The sequence below is a fragment of the Monodon monoceros genome, unplaced genomic scaffold (genome assembly GCF_005190385.1).
Source record: "Monodon monoceros isolate NGI ecotype Baffin Bay Population unplaced genomic scaffold, NGI_Narwhal_1 Super_Scaffold_16, whole genome shotgun sequence".
Taxonomy (NCBI): domain Eukaryota; kingdom Metazoa; phylum Chordata; class Mammalia; order Artiodactyla; family Monodontidae; genus Monodon; species Monodon monoceros.
Window position 1 is genome coordinate 38808105 of NW_021703772.1, and position 20255 is coordinate 38828359.

Genomic DNA, 20255 nt, shown 5'->3' on the forward strand with positions numbered 1-20255 from the left:
CACACACACACACACACACACACACACACACACACACACACACACACTTCTCTCATGTATTTTTCTCAAATCTTTCAGTATTTCTATGCTTACATAAAAGAATGTGACTTTTAATACTTGGTTAGTTCATTGTCAGTTGTCTTCCTGTATTTTGGTCAGGAGTCTGCTGTTCGAGTTTTTGGCAGTTTATTTACTGAGCACTCTCTTTCTCCCAGCTGCAGCCCTAAAAGCTATTAGGGAGAACAGGGTGAGTAAGAAAGGGTCCCTACCCTGAAGGCATTCACAGTATAATTTTTTATAGAATGGATTTTAAAGAAGCCTCTTAACGTCAAATTATACTATGACACTCCATGTAAATCACAACTGACCTAGATGTACACACCCATTTGTCCTCATAATTACAAGTGATTCATCGTTACCTCTAAATGACCACCTGTTCCTTCAAAACATTCCTAAGACATTAGGTAAATAGGCAATTCTATTTTCATACTCTTTGTATTTTCCCCTTAAAACGACATGGCTAATATTATTGTTGTAGTAATAAGCGCTTAATCTTAATATACATAAAGAGAATATTAAATTGACTATAATACCTATTATGTTGAAATGTATATTAAAAAAATGAATTTCTATTTTATGACATTTTAAATAGTGGCAGAAATAATATACATACATTTGTATTAGAAGCTCAACTCAAACGGGGACTAGTGTCACATTTGAGACCAGAGCCTGACAATACAAGCCTGTGTAGGGTTTATTGTTGGTGTACATTTTTACAAGATCAGAGAAGAAAGATATTCCACCTGATAGGTTATGGAAAAGGGAGCATTACCCAGGGATGTGAGGTTGGTGACTCCGTCCTACAAGACTTCCATTTAATCCAGTCTTTGTACCTGGAAATCGGATATCGAGAGAAGGGACAGACAAGGATTCTTGTTTTGGCCATTTCTCTGCTTTGTTTCTAGTGCACATTCTGCTTAAAGTTATTTTTTTTTAAAGAAGTCATTTTTCCCCCTATTTGGGAGCTACTTACAAATTATTTTGCTCTGTTTCCTGATTATCTACAGAAACATTTTGTTTCATAATGGAAAGGTGAATTTTTAATCAGCATAAATATACCATCTGCCCCTGGGATTTGCCTAGATGCATTCATTCCTAGTCTTTAAGGTACTTTGTTAACAGAGCTCCATCAGTTCTTTTTTGCTTAGGTTATTTGGCATATATCATGTCTCCTGACATTTATCAGTAATGAGTCTCCAGGCTCTCCTAATAGTCCTTTTTATCTTGACCTAATTAACTTTATCTGATCATGGAAAACTTATATTTTCTAATTATCCTTGAGATGATGGGCTTCATTATTACCTTGAATGAATTTTACATTGCAAACTTAACACCATTTTGTTCCTAATGATAATGAAAAATAGCACTTACATCGAGTTTTAAAATTAAACAAACAGAATTTTTAAAGGCCTTTCTATATTACATGCAATCCTTACTGCAAAACTGAGGGAAATGGTTTATGCTCATGCGTGGTTTCATGTCACAAGGGATTCTGCAGTAAACATGACAGACATGGTTTCCTCCTTCCTATCACTTTATGGTGGAGAAATGTTTATTATGAATGAAGGAGGCATGTTTTTATAAGAAATCTATATCCCAGAGAACTTAAGTGTCTTGCCCTGAGTCATTGTATGTGATAGAATTTATCTGGGTGTGTGATCAATGACCAAACTGGAAAGAAAGTAAGAAGGAGATTGTAAAGAGTCTTGGAAAACTGACCAAAGGGTTGGAATGTTTTTTCTATAGATAACAGGTAGCCATTAGAGGCTTTGGATTGGAGTGGAAATGTAGTCAAAGCTTTTAGAAAAAAAATTCTGATAGTGAGGTGCCATTCAGTGAATAAGGTTGTAGAGATGTGGAACAACTGAGAAACTATTAATCATTATATGTTTAAGAGAAAACCCTGAAATAATGGAATGAATGATAGGCTGGGGTGGGACAAATAGAGGAGACACTATAATGAGAAAATGGGGGAGGACTTGGTAGCTGATTACATAGAAGGAAAAGAGAAGTCAGTGATGTTTGAAAGAAAAACTTGGTAATAACCGATAGCAGTAAGAGCAAAGAGCATCAGTTAAGAGAGAAGCCCAAATATCCACTCAGGGGGCTTCTTTCTAAGATCCTATCTTTGATGACTGTATTTCCTAAAGCCAGGAACAATGTTCCTTCCTGCTGTCTTCATTCTGCATCCAATCTAAGCGTTGCTTCCTCTCTTCTGGTCTGTCCTGAGGGAAGAAGGAGAAATTCTCCCGAAGATTTGAAATTACGAGAAAACGGAGCGAAGGTTTTCACTCCAAAGTGGGTCTTTCCCTGCATGTGTGAAATGATAGGACCGCTAGACAGGTGTGTGCCATGTACGGAGTGTTGACTGAGTGGGTTGCTTCCTAGGCATTTTTTGTCGATCACAACTCGCGTACCACCACTTTCATCGATCCCCGGCTCCCGCTTCAGAGCAGCAGACCCACGAGCGCGCTGGTGCATCGACAGCACCTGACCAGGCAGCGCAGCCACAGCGCAGGCGAGGTGAGTCCTGAGCCTTAGCGACCGACCTGTTGGCTGATAGAAGCACGGGATGTGGGGTTTATGGAATCGTGCTGCCTCTTTCTTATTGTTTTGTTTTTCTAGTTTGATTTAGAGACTATCATTTGGAGGCTGAAAGTGTTGGAATGTTAACGGGGTTTCTCTGGAAACTCATAGAGCCTAAATTACAGGTTTAAAAAGTAGGACATGTGAGGAAAGTTTGAAGAAATTAGAGATTTAGAAAAAAAAAAAGCTCAGTGGATGGTGAGGGAATTCATGATGCAATACAGTGTTCAAGAGAGGATGATGATGAGCCCTTTTGCATACCTAAGAGCAGCTTCATAGGAAGGAAGGAATGTAACTTTTTTAGGGGATTAAAATTAGGTTAAAGATAGGGAAGTTTCTTAAGTGAGGATTGCTGGATTAGATTAAAATCTTCGGCCAATGCTATGGGGTTGTGGCATCCTCACTAATATTCTTTAAAGTTAGGATATGTATGAGGGTTGATTTATGTACTCTTAAGTGCTCAGAGAAAATGGGTAGCATTAAGAATTACTAAAAGCTCTACCGTACTCTATTATACTTTGCTAGTTTGCAGTGTCCCATGGTAACCACATGAGGGCTCTCTAATAATCTAACCAGAAAAAAAAAAAAAAAGAAAGAAAAAGACAAAAGAAATAATCTCTTCCTGTTTCCCTTTTTCTGTAGCAGGTTAAATAAATAAAACAGGAATGCTTTAGGTCACATATTTTCTCCTTAATAAAGACTTACGCTTTGAATGTCATATATTATCACTTGATATACATTGTTTCTAAAAATTCCCTTAGACAAGAAGAATTAAGATTCTTTTCCTGCATGCCATTTCCACGTTCCATCTATGTGCATATCATATTTTCAGTATTATATTGTATGTCAAATATTTTTGTAGCTTCTATTATAAGAAAAGATTATGAAAGTAATAAATAACTGGATTTGATTCATCAAAATTCCACTCTTGGAATTTCCCCTCATGATTTACATACTGGCTCTAATGATTATGTGTGTTTGCTGGTTGTAAGTGAAGACATAGAAGAGTACACACGAGAAGCTCACATAAAAATGTTATATAAATCTATTGCAGGATGAGGTATGCACAAAAATATTCATGTTTTATGAGTAGCTAATAAATCTCTACCTGGCTGTCATATAAAACATTAGTGGTGAACTGGATGATGCTAATAGCATTCATCTAAAAAGCAGAACAGACCTCTCACCTTTGGACCTTGTGCCTGATATGTAGCATATCAGGGCCCTGCCTCGTTTTATCACGCAACCAGTGCACTTTAGATGCTTGCCTTATTTGACGTCACAATATGACGCTGGCTGCTTAGTCTGATCAGGACTACATGCATGAGATTAGTAGCTATACTTATATTTTCTTTCAACTCCTCCGCCTCAGAACTTGAATTAGTTTCATGGTCTAGCAGTAGGGATACTAAGGTACACATTAAAATTTGAATGAGGACTTCTCTTCTTATTGACGGAAGCTGAGCAGTGGAACAGAGACAACCCCATAAAGACTCAGCATTCAGTCTCAGCGTTGTTAAACCCTTGAGGGGAATGTGCTTTCTGGCCCAGCTGTCGGAAGCACGCACATCCTGCAGTAATACACACGTTTATCACGGCTTGCCCACTGATAATGGTCTGGTTTGATGGTCTGGTTTGAAGAAGCAGGGTGTCAAGGAGAAGACCTTTGGCTGTTCTGGGAAATGATGACACAAGGCAACTTACTGACAGGAGGGAAAGTATATGTTGGTAGATTGAAATGATAAGTTTGGTGACTGACAAGGTATAGTTAATGATTGAATCTCTCCCAAGAGGGGCTGACTTCATTTCTCAGAGCCAGTAACTCAAAAGAAGCAGAGTGGGAAATTTCTGGTTACATTCACAAGTCTTCCCAACCATTCTCTTAGACTTATTTAGCAAATATTCCAGGTAGTAGAAATTTTGGTATCTCTTCCATCCAACAAATGAATACTTACTAAACACCTGTAGTGTAGAAACGTGGTTGGTGTGAGGGATACAAGTAAATAATGTATGTTCCTGCGTTCTTATTAAGGAGAGAATATATAAAACTAACCATAATCCAGATGAATAAGAATACAAGCAAAAAATGCTTTATAGACTGTTAATAATGGCAGCTGCTTCAGAAATGTACCCCGAGTGCTGTGGGTGCTCAGAGAAGGTGACATTTAGTGTCAGCTTGAAGGGAAGGGAAGGCTTCATCGAGGAGGGGCTGTTTGAACTACACATTGAAGAATGAGTGAGAACATTCTTGAAGGATAAACAAGCAGTCGAGTGTGGGGACGATATTTCCAGCTTTAGTGCCTTTAGAAAAACCCTCTCTGAACACCTAACGGATGCAGTATGATAAAATGGTTGTGAGGGTTTGAATGGGTGGGAGTAGAAACTGTATTTTAAAAGTACCAATTTATAAATCCAGGAGGTTGTTTTGCCTTTTGTTCTCTTACTCTCTTATTCAACTGTTCTACTGTTGTCTTAAAAGACTTCTGTAGTATGGGGGGAAAATGCTAAAACAGAAGCTAAAGCAGTGTTAGAGTTTTCTGGTAAGATTATTAATGGGCGTTTTTATTTATCTCCTTGTATGTATGAGTTTCTAAGCCTATAATCAGTATGTAACTAATTCAGGTTGGGGCAACCCTATTTAGCTCCTCCACACCTGCTGTGATTAGCTTGCTGGTGTGGGAGGTTCAAACCAGAAAAAGCTGTTGTACTGGGTGCTCTAATAGGCATGTAAAATTGCTTCTGAGGAGGTAATATCCAACTCGGAAACCCACATGAAGACTGCTGCTCTTCAACCCCTCCTCTGCTGAGGCAGGGAATTCCCTGACTTGCCTTGGCCAAAAGAAGGTATATCCTGGCACTGCCCGATGAATTTTGTACCACCCAAGTGTTCTCTCTGATTGTACTTTTGCAGGTTTGTGTTTTGTCGGGTAGAAGTTATTCCTGAGGAACAGGTATTCAGCATCTACATCCCCAAGAGGTGTAGGCATTTTGAGCTACTCCTGTACCACTTGGTCAACAGTTACTGCCCTTGCCCCTCTCAGGGACGTTATACCCCAACCCATCCCCTCAATTCAGCAACTGAAGCAGAGCTTTTGAGAGTCCTGTGTCAGCTCTTCAGCTAGCCTCTGTTCTGATCAGTTGGTACTTAACAATGCTCATTGTCAAGTGTTCTGAACAACTTGGCTTGGGGTACTGATGTAAAGTATTCTAGGATTTGGTGCAGAACAAAAACACTGCTTGTGTTTGCAGGTAGGAGAAGATTCTCGACATGCAGGACCACCAGTTCTTCCCAGGCCATCAAGTACGTTCAATACAGTTAGTAGGCCACAGTACCAGGACATGGTTCCAGTGGGTATGTCATCTCTTTCCCAAAGTCTTTATCTTTGCTTTTCATGTCAGTGTGTACCATGCATTCTCTGCTGATACACTTCCCTATTGTCAGCCTGCTACATTTGCCCTGTACTGAAAAACTGCTGCATTATCCCTAAGAAATCGATTTGAGTCTCAAAACACTTATGTCTTGTAAAATCCTATAGGATGAGAATTTTTTCTACTACTCTACCTTACCTGAGTAGAACTATTATATTAGATTGTTGAAGTTAAGGAAAAATAAGTTCTTAAGGCAGCTGTATTGTGTGGTCATTTTAAATTAGGCATTTGGACAAGCATTTATTTAGTATATATCTTAATGCTTGAGACAGAGTTTAAAAGGTGTGTGAGCCTCACAAAATAAGAAAGCAATGATGGCACATTCTTAAGGGCTTTTGTAGCAAATGCAAGACAGCAAAAGTCTCCAAAATTGTAAAATAAAAATAAATGAATGTAGGCAAATTGGCCTAAAGAACAACTTGAGTTGTTAGTAAAATGATGAGGTTGAAGTAGATCAGTTTTCAAACCTAGAGCCCCTAAGGCAGGTGGAGTGGACAGACTGGCAGGAGGCCAGATGGGCTCCCTGTTTCATCTTAAATTTGAGCAACTCTCCATTTGTCTGGTTTTGCTTTAAAATTTTTACTTTTTTAAGAAAGACTTTACCATGAAATATAATGCAGTGCCCACGTCCTAAAAGGTTCGACAGTCACTGAATAAGAAGAAACCTTGGGTAGAAATTGAACAGTCTATGTTTTATTATGCTGTTACTCATATGATACTAAATGCTGCACATACAATTTTAAAGTACTATAAAATTGTCATTTAAAAAGTTATCTAGTCTCTGATCTTAGATAGAATGTAAAAACTGCTGACAAAACCTCAGTTATAAAGATGTTTTTATTATATGTGGTGAAATGTGCAGTTAGGGACACTTTGAGTTTGACAATGTGATTCCATGTTAGCAGATAGTATTTTTTTTTATTTTATTTACATTTTACTAAAATTAGCATGATGCAGCGAAAATTCGAAGTGGCAAATGTCTAGAGAATTATACTTCTTTTGAGTGATATTTTGTTAAAGTAAGGCATGTTTCTTGATCATATTTATGAGCACAAGAGTATTGACTGAACTAGGATCTCTGATGTTTGAGAATTCAGACACTCAGTTCTGTAATTTAAATATATCTGTATTTCTGATTATAAATAAATGGAATCAAGAGGAATTATCTCAAGTAAGCAAATTACTTTCTTGACAAAAGAGTATTAACAGAACCTTTAGTAAACGTTAATTAAATTTAAAATTTCTGTAAATATTAGCCAGCTTTGACTAAGATACAGATTTTCCTTTTAAAATATTATGTACATAATTGATGATGCTAGTCGTATTGTAGCTGTTGGTGTAGTTGGCTTGGTAAAGAGCTACCCTGTGGCTTAATGGCATTTATTTCCACGTAGAATTTGGGAATGGTTTGCCTCTGCATATTGGTAGTTGCTGCTGGCAACTACGGTATTTTAGCAACTCCTGCTCTATCTCTTCACCTCTGTAGGTGGCTGACATTTAATCAGAAGATGGTTTTCCATTTTTAACAATTGCTTATAAGGTTGATTTTAGTAAGCAGTAGCATAAAACAATCAGTATCTAGAATCTTGTTGGTGATCTCATCTTGCAATTTGATAATAAATATGGCTCATCAGATGAGTTTAATGAGTGCTTAAGTCAGTCATACCTAACAGATCTAAGTCCGATACTCATATGACAGGATAGACGCAAATTGGAATTTAAGCATCTATAGTGGCTCTAAACTATGACTTTGAATACAAGGAATATTAACCAGAAAAACAAAACTTAAAAAGTCTGGATTTATGTGCATAAAATAACAGATTTTAAAATATTGTTACATATGTATGTTTTTTCAGCTTACAATGACAAGATTGTTGCATTTCTGCGCCAGCCCAACATCTTTGAAATTCTACAGGAGCGTCAACCTGATCTTACCAGGAATCACTCACTCAGGTAACCATAATATTGGTATTTCATTCAGGTTGCATAAGCCCCAACCATTAAATCTTCAGTAACACTGATAATTGTCTTGGAAATTCACTCTTGCTTTGTGGCATTCTGAACAAAGGCATCTTGTACACAAATACCTTGTTATTAACATCAGGTCAATGTAGTCCTGGCTTTTCTCTGTTAAGTATGAGGACTGAATGAAACTGACTAAAGAACCTGGAACAAACTTTAAAGAAGAAATATGAAAATTTCACAGCCAAGAATGCATCCTAGATGTGCAGATGATAACAAAAATAATAAGACACTGCCTATTAGAATGTAACTTGAGTGAACAAAAGTAACATAGAGTTTTTTGAATTGAGATTTATAAAATCCTAGACTTGGTATTCACAATTTTCCATAATAAAAACACAGTGGAACCCAAGGAAGAAATCTGATCCTCTCCAGAGCCTAGCATTCCCCTGCAGGAACCCTTTCTTCTAAACAACTCTTCAGTGCATCACACTTTAAGCCCAGTTTTCCTTTCCTGAATACATGCTGTTCCTTTTCCTTGGCAACTCTTCTCTTCTTCTATGTTTGGCAAGATTTTTCTTTTTAAATTCAATGTAAGATGCCCCTCCTTGAAGCCTTTCGGCCCCACTGTGGACTCTCAGGCTCATGATCTAGTGTAGTATTTCTCAACTTTGGTGTGCTAGGCATCAGAGAGGTGGAGATGGAAAGACGTGGGAGTTTCTGCTGAAAATCCTGCATAACTCAAAGCCCATTTGGTCTACATGCCACGTTAACTGACAGGAATACGTTTGCCCAATGGTGCCATCCTGCCCCGTGGCAGTGATTCTCAAATATTGCTCCACTAAGTTACGTCAAGCTGTTTTTATCAGCATTACTGGGGAGTTTTATAAGGTACAGAATGCCAGGTCTTGCTTCCCCCAACTCCTCTCCCTTCTCTGAATTTATACCCTCTGTCCTCCCATGCCCTGCCCAGAAATTTAATTCAGGAGGTCTGGGGTAGAGCTCAAGCATTTAATTTCTTAAAACCTCACTGTAGCTTGTTCGGGGTCTCTTCCCTCCGCCGTCACTGAACTTCCCTGGAGTCCGAGGGGAGGGTAGCCTCACTGAGACTGCCAGCTCTGGAGGGGCCCCACCAGCCGAAGCCGCGACAGTCCTTGGGACTGCGGGCCAGTTGTTTCAACAAGTAACTTAAAGACAAAATGGAAAAACAAGGAGATTTGTGCCTGAGATCATGTTGATGTGAAGCCAGGGATGGCCACCTTGTGCCAGTGAGTACAACTTGGAGGAGCTTCAAGATGGCGGAAGAGTAAGAGGCGGAGATCACCTTCCTCCCCAAAGATACACCAGAAATACATCTACACGTGGAACAACTCCTACAGAACACCTACTGAACGCTGGCAGAAGACCTCAGACCTCCCAAAAGGCAAGAAACTCCCCACGTACCTGGGTAGGGCAAAAGAAAAAAGAAAAAACAGAGACAAAAGAATAGGGACGGGACCTGCACTAGTGGGAGGGAGCTGTGAAGGAGGAAAGGTTTCCACACACTAGGAAGGCCCTTCGCGGGCGGAGACTGCAGGTGGCGGAAAGGGGAAGCTTCGCAGCCGTGGAGGAGAGCGCAGCAACAGGGGTGCAGAGGTCAAAGCGGAGAGATTCCCGCACAGAGGATCGGTGCCGACCGGCACTCACCAGCTCGAGAGGGTTGTCTGCTCACCCACCGGGGCCGACGGGGGCTGGGAGCTGAGGCTCGGGCTTTGGTCGGAGTACCAGGAGAGGACTGGGGTTGGCAGCGTGAACACATCCTGCAGGGAGTTAGTGCACCATGGCTAGCCGGGAGGGAGTCCGGGAAAAAGTCTGGACCTGCAGAAGAGGCAAGAGGCTTTTTCTTGCCTCTTTGTTTCCTTGTGCACGAGGAGAGGGGATTCAGAGCGCTGCTTAAAGGAGCTCCAGAGACTGGCGCGAGCCGTGGCTATCAGCATGGACCCCAGAGACAGGCATGAGACGCTAAGGCCGCTGCTGCTGCCACCAAGAAGCCTGTGTGCAAGCACAGGTCACTATCCACACCTCCCCTACCAGGAGCCTGTGCAGCCCGCCACTGCCAGGGTCCCGTGATCCAGGGACAACTTCCCCGGGAAAACGCACGGCGTGCCTCAGGCTGGTGCAACGTCACGGCGGCCTCTGCCGCCGCAGGCTCACCCCGCACTCCATACTCCTCCCTCCCCCCGGCCTGAGTGAGCCAGAGCCCCCAAATCAGCTGCTCCTTTAACCCCGTCCTGTCTGAGCGAAGAACAGACGCCCTCAGGCGACCTACACGCAGAGGCGGGTCCAAATCCAAAGCTGAACCCCTGGAGCTGTGCGAACAAAGAAGAGAAAGGGAAATCTCCCCCAGGAGCCTCAGGAGCCACAGATTAGATCTCCACAATTAACGTGATGAACCCTGCATCTGTGGAATACCTGAATAGGAAACGAATCATCCCAAATTGAGGAGGTGGAATTTGGGAGCAACGTTATATATATATTTTTTCCCCTTTTTCTCTCTTTGTGAGTGTGTATGTGTATGCTTCTGTGTGTGATTTTGTCTGTATAGCTTTGCTTTTACCATTTGTCCTAGGGTTCTCTCTGTCGGGTTTTTTTTTTTATTATTACTGAAAAAATTTTTTTTCTTAGTAATTATTTTTTATTTTAATAACTATATTTTATTTTACTTTATTTTATTTTATTTATTTATTTATTTTTTGCGGTACGCAGGCCTCTCACTGTTGTGGCCTCTCCTGTTGCAGAGCACAGGCTCCGGACGCACAGGCTCAGCGGCCATGGCTCATGGGCCCAGCCGCTCCGTGGCATGTGGGACCTTCCCGGACCGGGGCACAAACCTGTGTCCCCTGCATCGGCAGGTGGACTCTCAACCACTGCGCCACCAGGGAAGCCCTATTTTATTTTATTTTATTTTATTTTATCTTCTTCCTTCTTTCTTTCTTTTTTTTCTCCCTTTTATTCTGAGCCGTGTGGAGGACAGACTCTTGGTGCTCCAGCTCCAGCTGTGCCACTGAGGTGGGAGAGCCAAGTTCAGGACACTGGTCCACAAGAGACCTCCCAGCTCCATGTAATATCAAACGGCAAAAATCTCCCAGAGATCTCCATCTCAACACCAAGACCCAGCTCCAGTCAACAACCAGCAAGCCACAGTGCAGGACATGCTATGCCAAACAACTAGCAAGACAGAAACACAACCCCATCCATTAGCACAGAGGCTGCCTAAAATCATAATAAGGCCACAGACACCACAAAACACACCAGCAGACGTGGACCTGCCCACCAGAAAGACAAGATCCAGCCTCATCCACCACAACACAGGCACTAGTCCCTTCCACCAGGAAGCCTACACAACCCACTGAACCAACCTTAGCCACTGGGGACAGACACCAAAAACAACAGAAACTATGAACCTGCAGCCTGCGAAAAGGAGGCCCCAAACACAGTAAGTTAAGCAAAATGAGAAGACAGAAAAACATAGCAGATGAAGGAGCAAGGCAAAAACCCACCCGACCTAACAAATGAAGAGGAAATAGGCAGCCTACCTGAAAAAGAATTCAGAATAATGATAGTAAAGATGATCCAAAATCTTCAAAATAGAATGGAGAAAATCACAAGAAATGTGTAACAAGGATCTAGAAAAACTAAAGAGCAAACAAACAATAATAAGCAACACAATAAATGCAATGAAAATTTCTCTAGAAGGAATCAATAGCAGAATAACTGAGGCAGAAGAACGGATAAGTGACCTGGAAGATAAAATAGTGGAAGTAATGACTGCAGAGCAGAATAAAGAACAAAGAATGAAAAGAATTGAAGACAGTCTCAGCGACCTCTGGGACAACATTAAAGGCACCAACATTCGAGTTATAAGGGTCCCAGCAGAAGAAGAGAAAAAAAAGGACTGAGAAAATATCTGAAGAGATTATAGTTGAAAACTTCCGTAACATGGGAAAGGAAATAGTCAAGTCCAGGAAGTGCAGAGGGTCCCATACAGGATAAATCCAAGGAGAAACATGTCAAGACACATATTAATGAAAGTATCAAAAATTAAATACAAAGAAAATATTTTTAAGGCAGCAAGGGAAAAGCAGCAAATAACATACAAGGGAATCCCCATAAGGTTAACAGCTGATCTTTCAGCAGAAACTCTGCAAGCCAGAAGGGTGTGGCAGGACATATTTAAAGTGATGAAAGGGTAAAACCTACAACCAAGGTTGCTCTACCCAGCAAGGATCTCATTCAGATTTACAGACAAGCAAAAGCTAAGAGAATTCAACGCCACCAAACCAGCTTTAGAACAAATACTAAAGGAACTTCTCTAGGCAGGAAACACAAGAGAAGGAAAAGACCTACAATAATAAGCCCAAAACAATTAAGAAAATGGTAATAGGGACATACATATACATAATTACCTTAAATGTAAATGGATTAAATGCTCCAACCAAAACACATAAACTGGCTGAATGGATACAAAAACAAGATCCGTATATATGCTGTCTACAAGAGACCCACTTCAGACCTAGGGACACATACAGACTGAAAGTGAGGGTATGGAAAAAGATATTCCATGCAAATGGAAATCAAAAGAAAGCTGGAGTAGCAATTCTCATATCAGACAAAATAGACTTTAAAATAAGGACTATTAAAAGAGACAAAGAAGGACACTACATAATGATCAAGGGATCGATCCAAGAAGAAGATTTAACACTTGTAAATATTTATGCACCCAACATAGGAGGACCTCAATACATAAGGCAAATACTAACAGCCATAAAAGGTGAAATCAACAGTAACACAATCATAGTAGGGGACTTTAACACCCCACTTTCACCAATGGACAGATCATCCAAAATGAAAATAAATAAGGAAACACAAGCTTTAAATGATACGTTAAACAAGATGGACTTAATTGATATTTATAGGACATTCCATCCAAAAACAACAAAATATACATTCTTCTCAGGTGCTCATGGAACATTCTCCAGTATAGATCATATCTTGGGTCACAATTCAAGCCTTCGTAAATTTAAGAAATTTGAAATCGTATCAAATATCTCTTCCGACCACAAAGCTATGAGACTAGATATGAATTACAGGAAAAAAACCTGTAAGAAATACAAACATATGGAAGCTAAACAACACACTACTTAATGACCAAGAGATCACTGAAGAAATCAAACAGGAAATCAAAAAATACCTAGAAACAAATGACAGTGAAAACACGACGACCCAAAACCTATGGGATGCAGCAAAAGCAGTTCTAAGAGGGAAGTCTATAGCTATACAAGCCTGCATTAAGTAACAAGAAACATCTCAAATAAACAACCTAACCTAACACATAAAGCAATTAGAGAAAGAAGAACAAAAAAACCCCAAAGTTAGCAGAAGGAAAGAAATCATAAAGATCAGATCAGAAATAAATGAAAAAGAAATGAAGGAAACGATAGCAAAGATCAATAAACCTAAAAGCTGGTGCTTTGAGAAGATAAACAAAACTGATAAACCATTAGCCAGACTTACCAAGAAAAAAAGGGAGAAGACTCAAATCAATAGAATTAGAAATGAAAAAGGAGAAGTAACAACCAACACTGCAGAAATACAAAGGATCATGAGAGATTACTACACGCAACTATATGCCAATAAAATGGGCAACCTGGAAGAAATGGACAAATTCTTAGAAATGCACAACCTTCCGAGACTGAACCAGGAAGAAATAGAAAATATGAACAGACCAATCACAAGCACTGAAATTGAAACTGTGATTAAAAATCTTCCAACAAACAAAAGCCCAGGACCAGATGGCTTCACAGGCGAATTCTATCAAACATTTAGAGAAGAGCTAACATCTATCATTCTCAAATTCTTCCAAAATATAGCAGAGGGAGGAACACTCCCAAACTCATTCTACGAGGCCAACATCACTCTGATACCAAAACCAAACAAAGATGTCACAAAGAAAGAAAACTACAGGCCAATATCACTGATGAACATAGATGCAAAAATCCTCAACAAAATACTAGCAAACAGAATCCAGCAGCACATTAAAAGGATCATAAATTATGATCAAGTGGGGTTTATCCCAGGTATGCAAGGATTCTTCAGTATATGCAAATCAATCAACGTGATACACCATATTAACAAATTGAAGGAGAAAAACCATATGATCATCTCAATAGATGCAGAAAAAGCTTTTGACAAAATTCAACACCCGTTTATGATAAAAACCCTCCAGAAAGTAGGCATAGAGAGAACTTTCTTCAACATAATAAAGGCCATATATGACAAACCCACAGCCAACATTGTCCTCAATGGTGAAAAACTGAAACCATTTCCACTAAGATCAGGAACAAGGCAAGGTTGCCCACTCTCACCACTCTTAGTCAACATAGTTTTGGAAGTTTTAGCCACAGCAGTCAGAGAATAAAAAGAAATAAATGGAATCCAAATTGGAAGAGAAGAAGTAAAACTGTCACTGTTTACAGATGACATGATACTATACATAGAGAATCCTAAAGATGCTACCAGAAAGCTACTAGAGCTAATCAATGAATTTGGTAAAGTAGCAGGATACAAAATTAACACACAGAAATCTCTTGCATTCCTATACACTAATGATGAAAAATCTGAAAGTGAAATTAAGAAAACACTGCCATTTACTATTGCAACAAAAAGAATACAATATCTAGGAATGAACCTACCTGAGGATACAAAAGACCTGTATGCAGAAAATTATAAGACACTGATGAAAGAAATTAAAGATGATACAAATAGATGGAGAGATATACCATGTTCTTGTATTGGAGGAATCAACATTGTGAAAATGACTCTACTACCCAAAGCAATCTACAGATTCAATGCAATCCCTATCAAACTACCACTGGCATTTTTCACAGAACTGGAACAAAAAATTTCACAGTGTGTATGGAAACACAAAAGACCCCGAATAGCCAAAGCAATCTTGAGAAAGAAAAACGGAGCTGGAGGAATCAGGCTCCTTGGCTATACTACAGACTATACTGCAAAGCTACAGTAATCAAGACAGTATGGTACTGACACAAAAACAGAAATATAGATCAATGGAACAGGATAGAAAGCCCAGAGATAAACCCACACACATATGGTCACCTTATTTTTGATAAATGAGGCAAGAATATACAGTGGAGAAAAGACAGCCTCTTCAATAAGTGGTGCTGGAAAACTGGACAGCTACATGTAAAAGATTGAAATTAGAACACTCCCTAACACCATACACAAAAATAAACTCAAAATGGATTAAAGACCTAAATGTAAGGCCAGACACCATCAAACTCTTAGAGGAAAACATAGGCAGAACACTCTGTGACATAAATCACAGCAAGATCCTTTTTGACCCACCTCCTAGAGAAATGGAAATAAAAACAAAAAGAAACAAATGGGACCTAATGAAACTTCAAAGCTTTCGCACAGCAAAGGAAACAATAAACAAGATGAAAAGACAACCCTCAGAATGGGAGAAAATATTTGCAAATGAAGCAACTGACAAAGGATTAATCTCTAAAACATACAAGCACCTCATGCAGCTCAATATAAAAAAAGCAAACAACCCAATCCAAAAATGGGCAGAAGACTTAAATAGACATTTCTCCAAAGAAGATATACAGATTGCCAACAAACACATGAAAGAATGCTCAACATCATTAATCATTAGAGAAATGCAAATCAAAAGTACAATGAGATATCATCTCACACCGGTCAGAATGGCCATCATCAAAATATCTGGAAACAATAAATGCTGGAGAGGGTGTGGAGAAAATGGAACCCTCTTGCACTGTTGGTGGGAATGTAAATTGATACAGCCACTATGGAGAACAGTATGGAGGTTCCTCAAAAAACTAAACATAGAACTACCATACGACCCAGGAATCCCACTACTGGACATATACCCTGAGAAAACCATAATTCAAAAAGAGTCATGTACCAAAATATTCATTGCAGCTCTATTTACAATAGCCAGGACATGGAAGCAACCTAAGTGTCCATCAACAGATGAATGGATAAAGAAGATGTGGCACATATATACAACAGAATGTTACTCAGCCATAAAACGGAATGAAACTGAGTTATTTGTAGTGACGTGGATGGACCTAGAGAGTGTCATACAGAGTGAAATAAGTCAGAAAGAGAAAAACAAATACCGTATGCTAACACATATATATGGAATCTAAAAAAAAAAGAACCTAGGGGCAAGACAGGAATAAAGATGCAGACCTACTAGAGAATGGACTTGAGGACATGGGGAGGGGGAAGGGTAAGCTGAGACAAAGTGAGAGAGTGGCATGGACATATATACACTGCCAAACGTAAAATAGATAGCTAGTGGGAAGCAGCTGCATAGCACAGGGAGATCAGCTCGGTGCTTTGTGACCACCTAGAGGGGTGGTATAGGGAGGGTGGGAGGGAGGGAGATGCAAGAGGGAAGAGATATGGGGACATATGTATATGTATAACTGATTCACTTCGTTATAAAGCAGAAACTGACACAGCATTGTAAAGCAATTATACTCTAATAAAGATGTTAAAAAAAAACTCTCTGTGTAATTCCAGTGGCCCATCCAGGTGTCATAACCTCTGGTCTAGACACTAATTTGATCATTAATTATGTATCAAGTCGTCCCTCCTATTATTTTGGTTATGTGACTTTTGTGATTTAATTTGAGTTTTCAAGTCCTTATGCTTAATTTTCCAATTAGGTTATAAGCTCCTTGCAAGTAGGGATCTCATCCAACTCCTCATTATTTCTCATTCCTCACTGCTGAAATATCTAGAATAGCACTTTGCATATATAGTAAATGTAGGTATATGTCGATATGAAATATGAAATGTAGGTATATGTTTATATGAAATATAATTTACCAGATATCCTTCTTATGATGTTCTTAGTCTCTCATGTCTTTAAAATCATCATTACTTTCTAAAGTTTCTAAAGGCTAGAAGTACACATAATTTCAAGTATGATAGTACAAACATTGCTTATACAGAACTCCTGGTTTCACATAGTTAACATCTAACTCAGGTTTCAGTGTTTTCCCCAACTTGGTAAGCGTGCTGTTCTCAGTCAGGAAAACTTATAAAAATTATATAAGCTTTAATTTTGTATATTTGTATATTATAGCATCTACTCAGCAACTCATGGTCCTCTAGAGAGTCTTCTGTAAAAATAACGTTGCAGAAATGAGCCCCTCAGTTTTCTAATGAGAGATCTTAGAGGTTCTGGGCTGAAAAACAAAAGAAACAAGCATACAAACAAAATCCCTGCTCTTTCGCAAAGCACAAAATAAGGAGAACTCTATTTTCTCTCTTTGTTACCAACTTCAGCCACAACCCCTCCTCCCCCCACGTCTAGTCAATATCTGTTCCTCTGAAAGAACCGTGCCGCAGCAAAAAGCAAGAAAAAGGGAACTCAAGAAGTTTTCTACTTTTGCTCTGCACCTCCACATTATTATTAATTTAACATATCTTCACATCCCTCTCATCAGAGAAATAAGATGATATAATCTACCTGAACAAGGCATCTAACATCATTATCCTTTTTTTTTTTTTTTTTTTTTTTTTTGCAGTACTAAGGCCTCTCACTGTTGTGGCCTCTCCCATTGCGGAGCACAGGCTCCGGACGCGCAGGCTCAGCGGCCATGGCTCACGGGCCCAGCCGCTCCGCAGCATGTGGGATCTTCCTGGACCGGGGCACGAACCCATGTCCCCTGCATCGGCAGGCAGACTCTCAACCACTGCGCTGCCAGGGAAGCCCTAACATCATTTTTCTTTAATGACTTAAGAGATCCTTAACCAATCCTGAAGAAGAAAAAGCTGCAGGCCCCTTTGGTAGCTTCCAGTTTTGTTTTTGTTTTCCTTTCTGCTTTTTAGAGTCTTAAAAGGCTCTAATCTCCTAAAGATTGTTGAAGATTTTTATTTTTTAATGACACCCGGGGTCCTCAGTTAAGTACAATCTCACGTGGTAGTCTATTGCTAAGATATTATTTGATAGGTTTTAAAATAAGTTTCCATCTTATTTCAAAACTTATTTATAAATTTCCTTTTACTCTTTCTATAGCTATAGAATTTGACCATAGAAAGCATGAGCGGTCATGACAAGTAGAAAGAAGCAGGAACTTACATCAATGAGATAATGCTGTTCCTCTTACACAGAGTGTGTGTCACAGTGTGCTTTTAGTCTGAAAAGCTGTTGATAGTTTAGCATTTTGCTTATCATAACAACATAATAGGGAAGTTTGTACATCTAAAGGAACACCCTGTTTCATATAGTTAAAAACTGCATTGTAAGGAGCATTCCCACAAATGAAGGGGCGGGGAACTCGCTGGGGTTCTTCAATCTCATATTTCAGTGATACATTTGATGAGAAGTTTATGCATGGAATGGAGCCACTGATTGTGTGTCAAAGCTAACTGTGGACCTATATTCATATCCCGAGCTCTGTGTACACTGTTCATCACCCGTGGTACAGCCACTTAAAGGAAATATCCCTTCTTATTTTCTCCATAACATAATGAGGAAATAAGCATCAGCCCTTGGGAGATTCAAGTAGGTACACCTCTGTGCTTTGTGATTTTCTTGTTTTGCTTGCGATTCCTTGCTATCCAGAGGATAGCAAACAGTTTGTTTAGTTTGTATCCATATACAGCTTTCTCCTCCTTGAGACCCGCCTTGTGTATCTTTTCCTGTAGAATGGCTATGGTTTTTCGTGCATTGGGATGTGGCTTTTGCTTTCAACTGCTGTTTTCAAATCACCACTTCTTCTAACTTCATCTATCAAGCAAATGTGCGTGCTACCAAGTTGTCCTCTTTTTTTTTTTTTTTTTTTAACCTCAGAAGAGTTTTGCTCAGAAAACTCAACATCCAGAAGTCAGTACCACCTCCATCAAATGGATCAAGTTCCGTTGGATTAGTATATCCTACTCTTGGTTCTCAGTGAAAGACAGTAATCCTACTAAAAAGCTTTATAACATTAAAATAAAATGCTCTAATATTTTATCCAAAGACAAATGTATTCATTTAAAAAACTGTGTTCATTTAAAAAACAACCTTTTAAGCATATTTTACAGATGAATGTAATGTATACAAATTGAATAAACTTTTTGGTGTACAACATTGTATTATGAACAAGGAGCTAAGTACCCTGAAACTGAATTGAGTTGAGAATTCCCCTTTTGTGTGACTATTGGATTCAACCAGTAAATCTACTCCCTACTAGTCCAGCTTTCCTCAGACATCAGTGATAATTATTTTGGGCTCTAGGTCAATTCCTCCTTGAGTGCTTCCTAAAAAAATGTCCTTCCCATGAGGATGTGATCTGTGATACCTTTTTTTTCTCTTCTGGATAAATTGGGCCATTTCCTATTTTATGTCACTGGTAAATCAATAACTTGGAAGTCAAGAAATTCTGAGCTACAAAAAGTAAATGAGGGGCTTCCCTGGTGGCGCAGTGGTTGAGAGTCCGCCTGCTGAAGCAGGGGACACGGGTTCGTGCCCCGGTCCGGGAAGATCCCACATGCCGTGGAGCCGCTAGGCCCGTGAGCCATGGCCGCTGAGCCTGTGTGTCCGGAGCCTGTGCTCCGTAATGGGAGAGGCCACAACAGTGAGAGGTCAGAGTACTGCAAAAAAAAAAAAAAAAAAAAAAAAGGTAAATGAATACGTCTCTCAGGGTTCACCAGAATAGAAGCAAACGCAGACTCTGACCTTTTATTTCTTCCCATAATCCCATTTTAAGAGCCGTAGAATTTTGTTATTGCTAAAATTATACTCTTAATTTTGTTTTCATTTTAAAAATAGTGCATCCATTGTGAAATTACCAAGCAATACAGAATTTTATGAAATAAAAAGTTAAAGTTCCCAAAAGCTGGCTTTCATAAAACAAATTCCAGTGTTCAAAATTTCTAACTTATTTCTTGTCCAGTTTTCTAACAGATGAGTTTTTCTGCGTTTACTATTGGGCTGGAAATGTTAATCTCAGTTAACATCTGATCTACTTGGTCAGAATAGCATAAATTTCCCTTTGCCAATCTTTATGCATTTTCCTGTTATGACCTGCCTAGCTCTGTCTCATCGTCTTCTCCTTATTTGTTTACTGTTCTCTCAGATGTCTGGAACCGACATGACAAACTTTCCTGTTTATGTAACAGGAAAACTGCAT

General features: G+C 39.4%; 1 protein-coding gene across 3 annotated transcripts in view; it reads left to right on the top strand.

The window, feature by feature from the left end:
• The window catches only part of HECW2 (HECT, C2 and WW domain containing E3 ubiquitin protein ligase 2), a 422655-nt gene that overhangs the window by 334512 nt on the left and 67888 nt on the right, over positions 1 to 20255 (top strand). For all 3 annotated transcript variants that reach the window (XM_029225749.1, XM_029225748.1, XM_029225750.1), the window contains 3 exons: positions 2449 to 2583; positions 5896 to 5998; positions 7932 to 8028. In XM_029225749.1, the coding sequence (XP_029081582.1) occupies positions 2449 to 2583; positions 5896 to 5998; positions 7932 to 8028 (335 nt within the window). The remainder of the gene's footprint in view (positions 1 to 2448; positions 2584 to 5895; positions 5999 to 7931; positions 8029 to 20255) is intronic.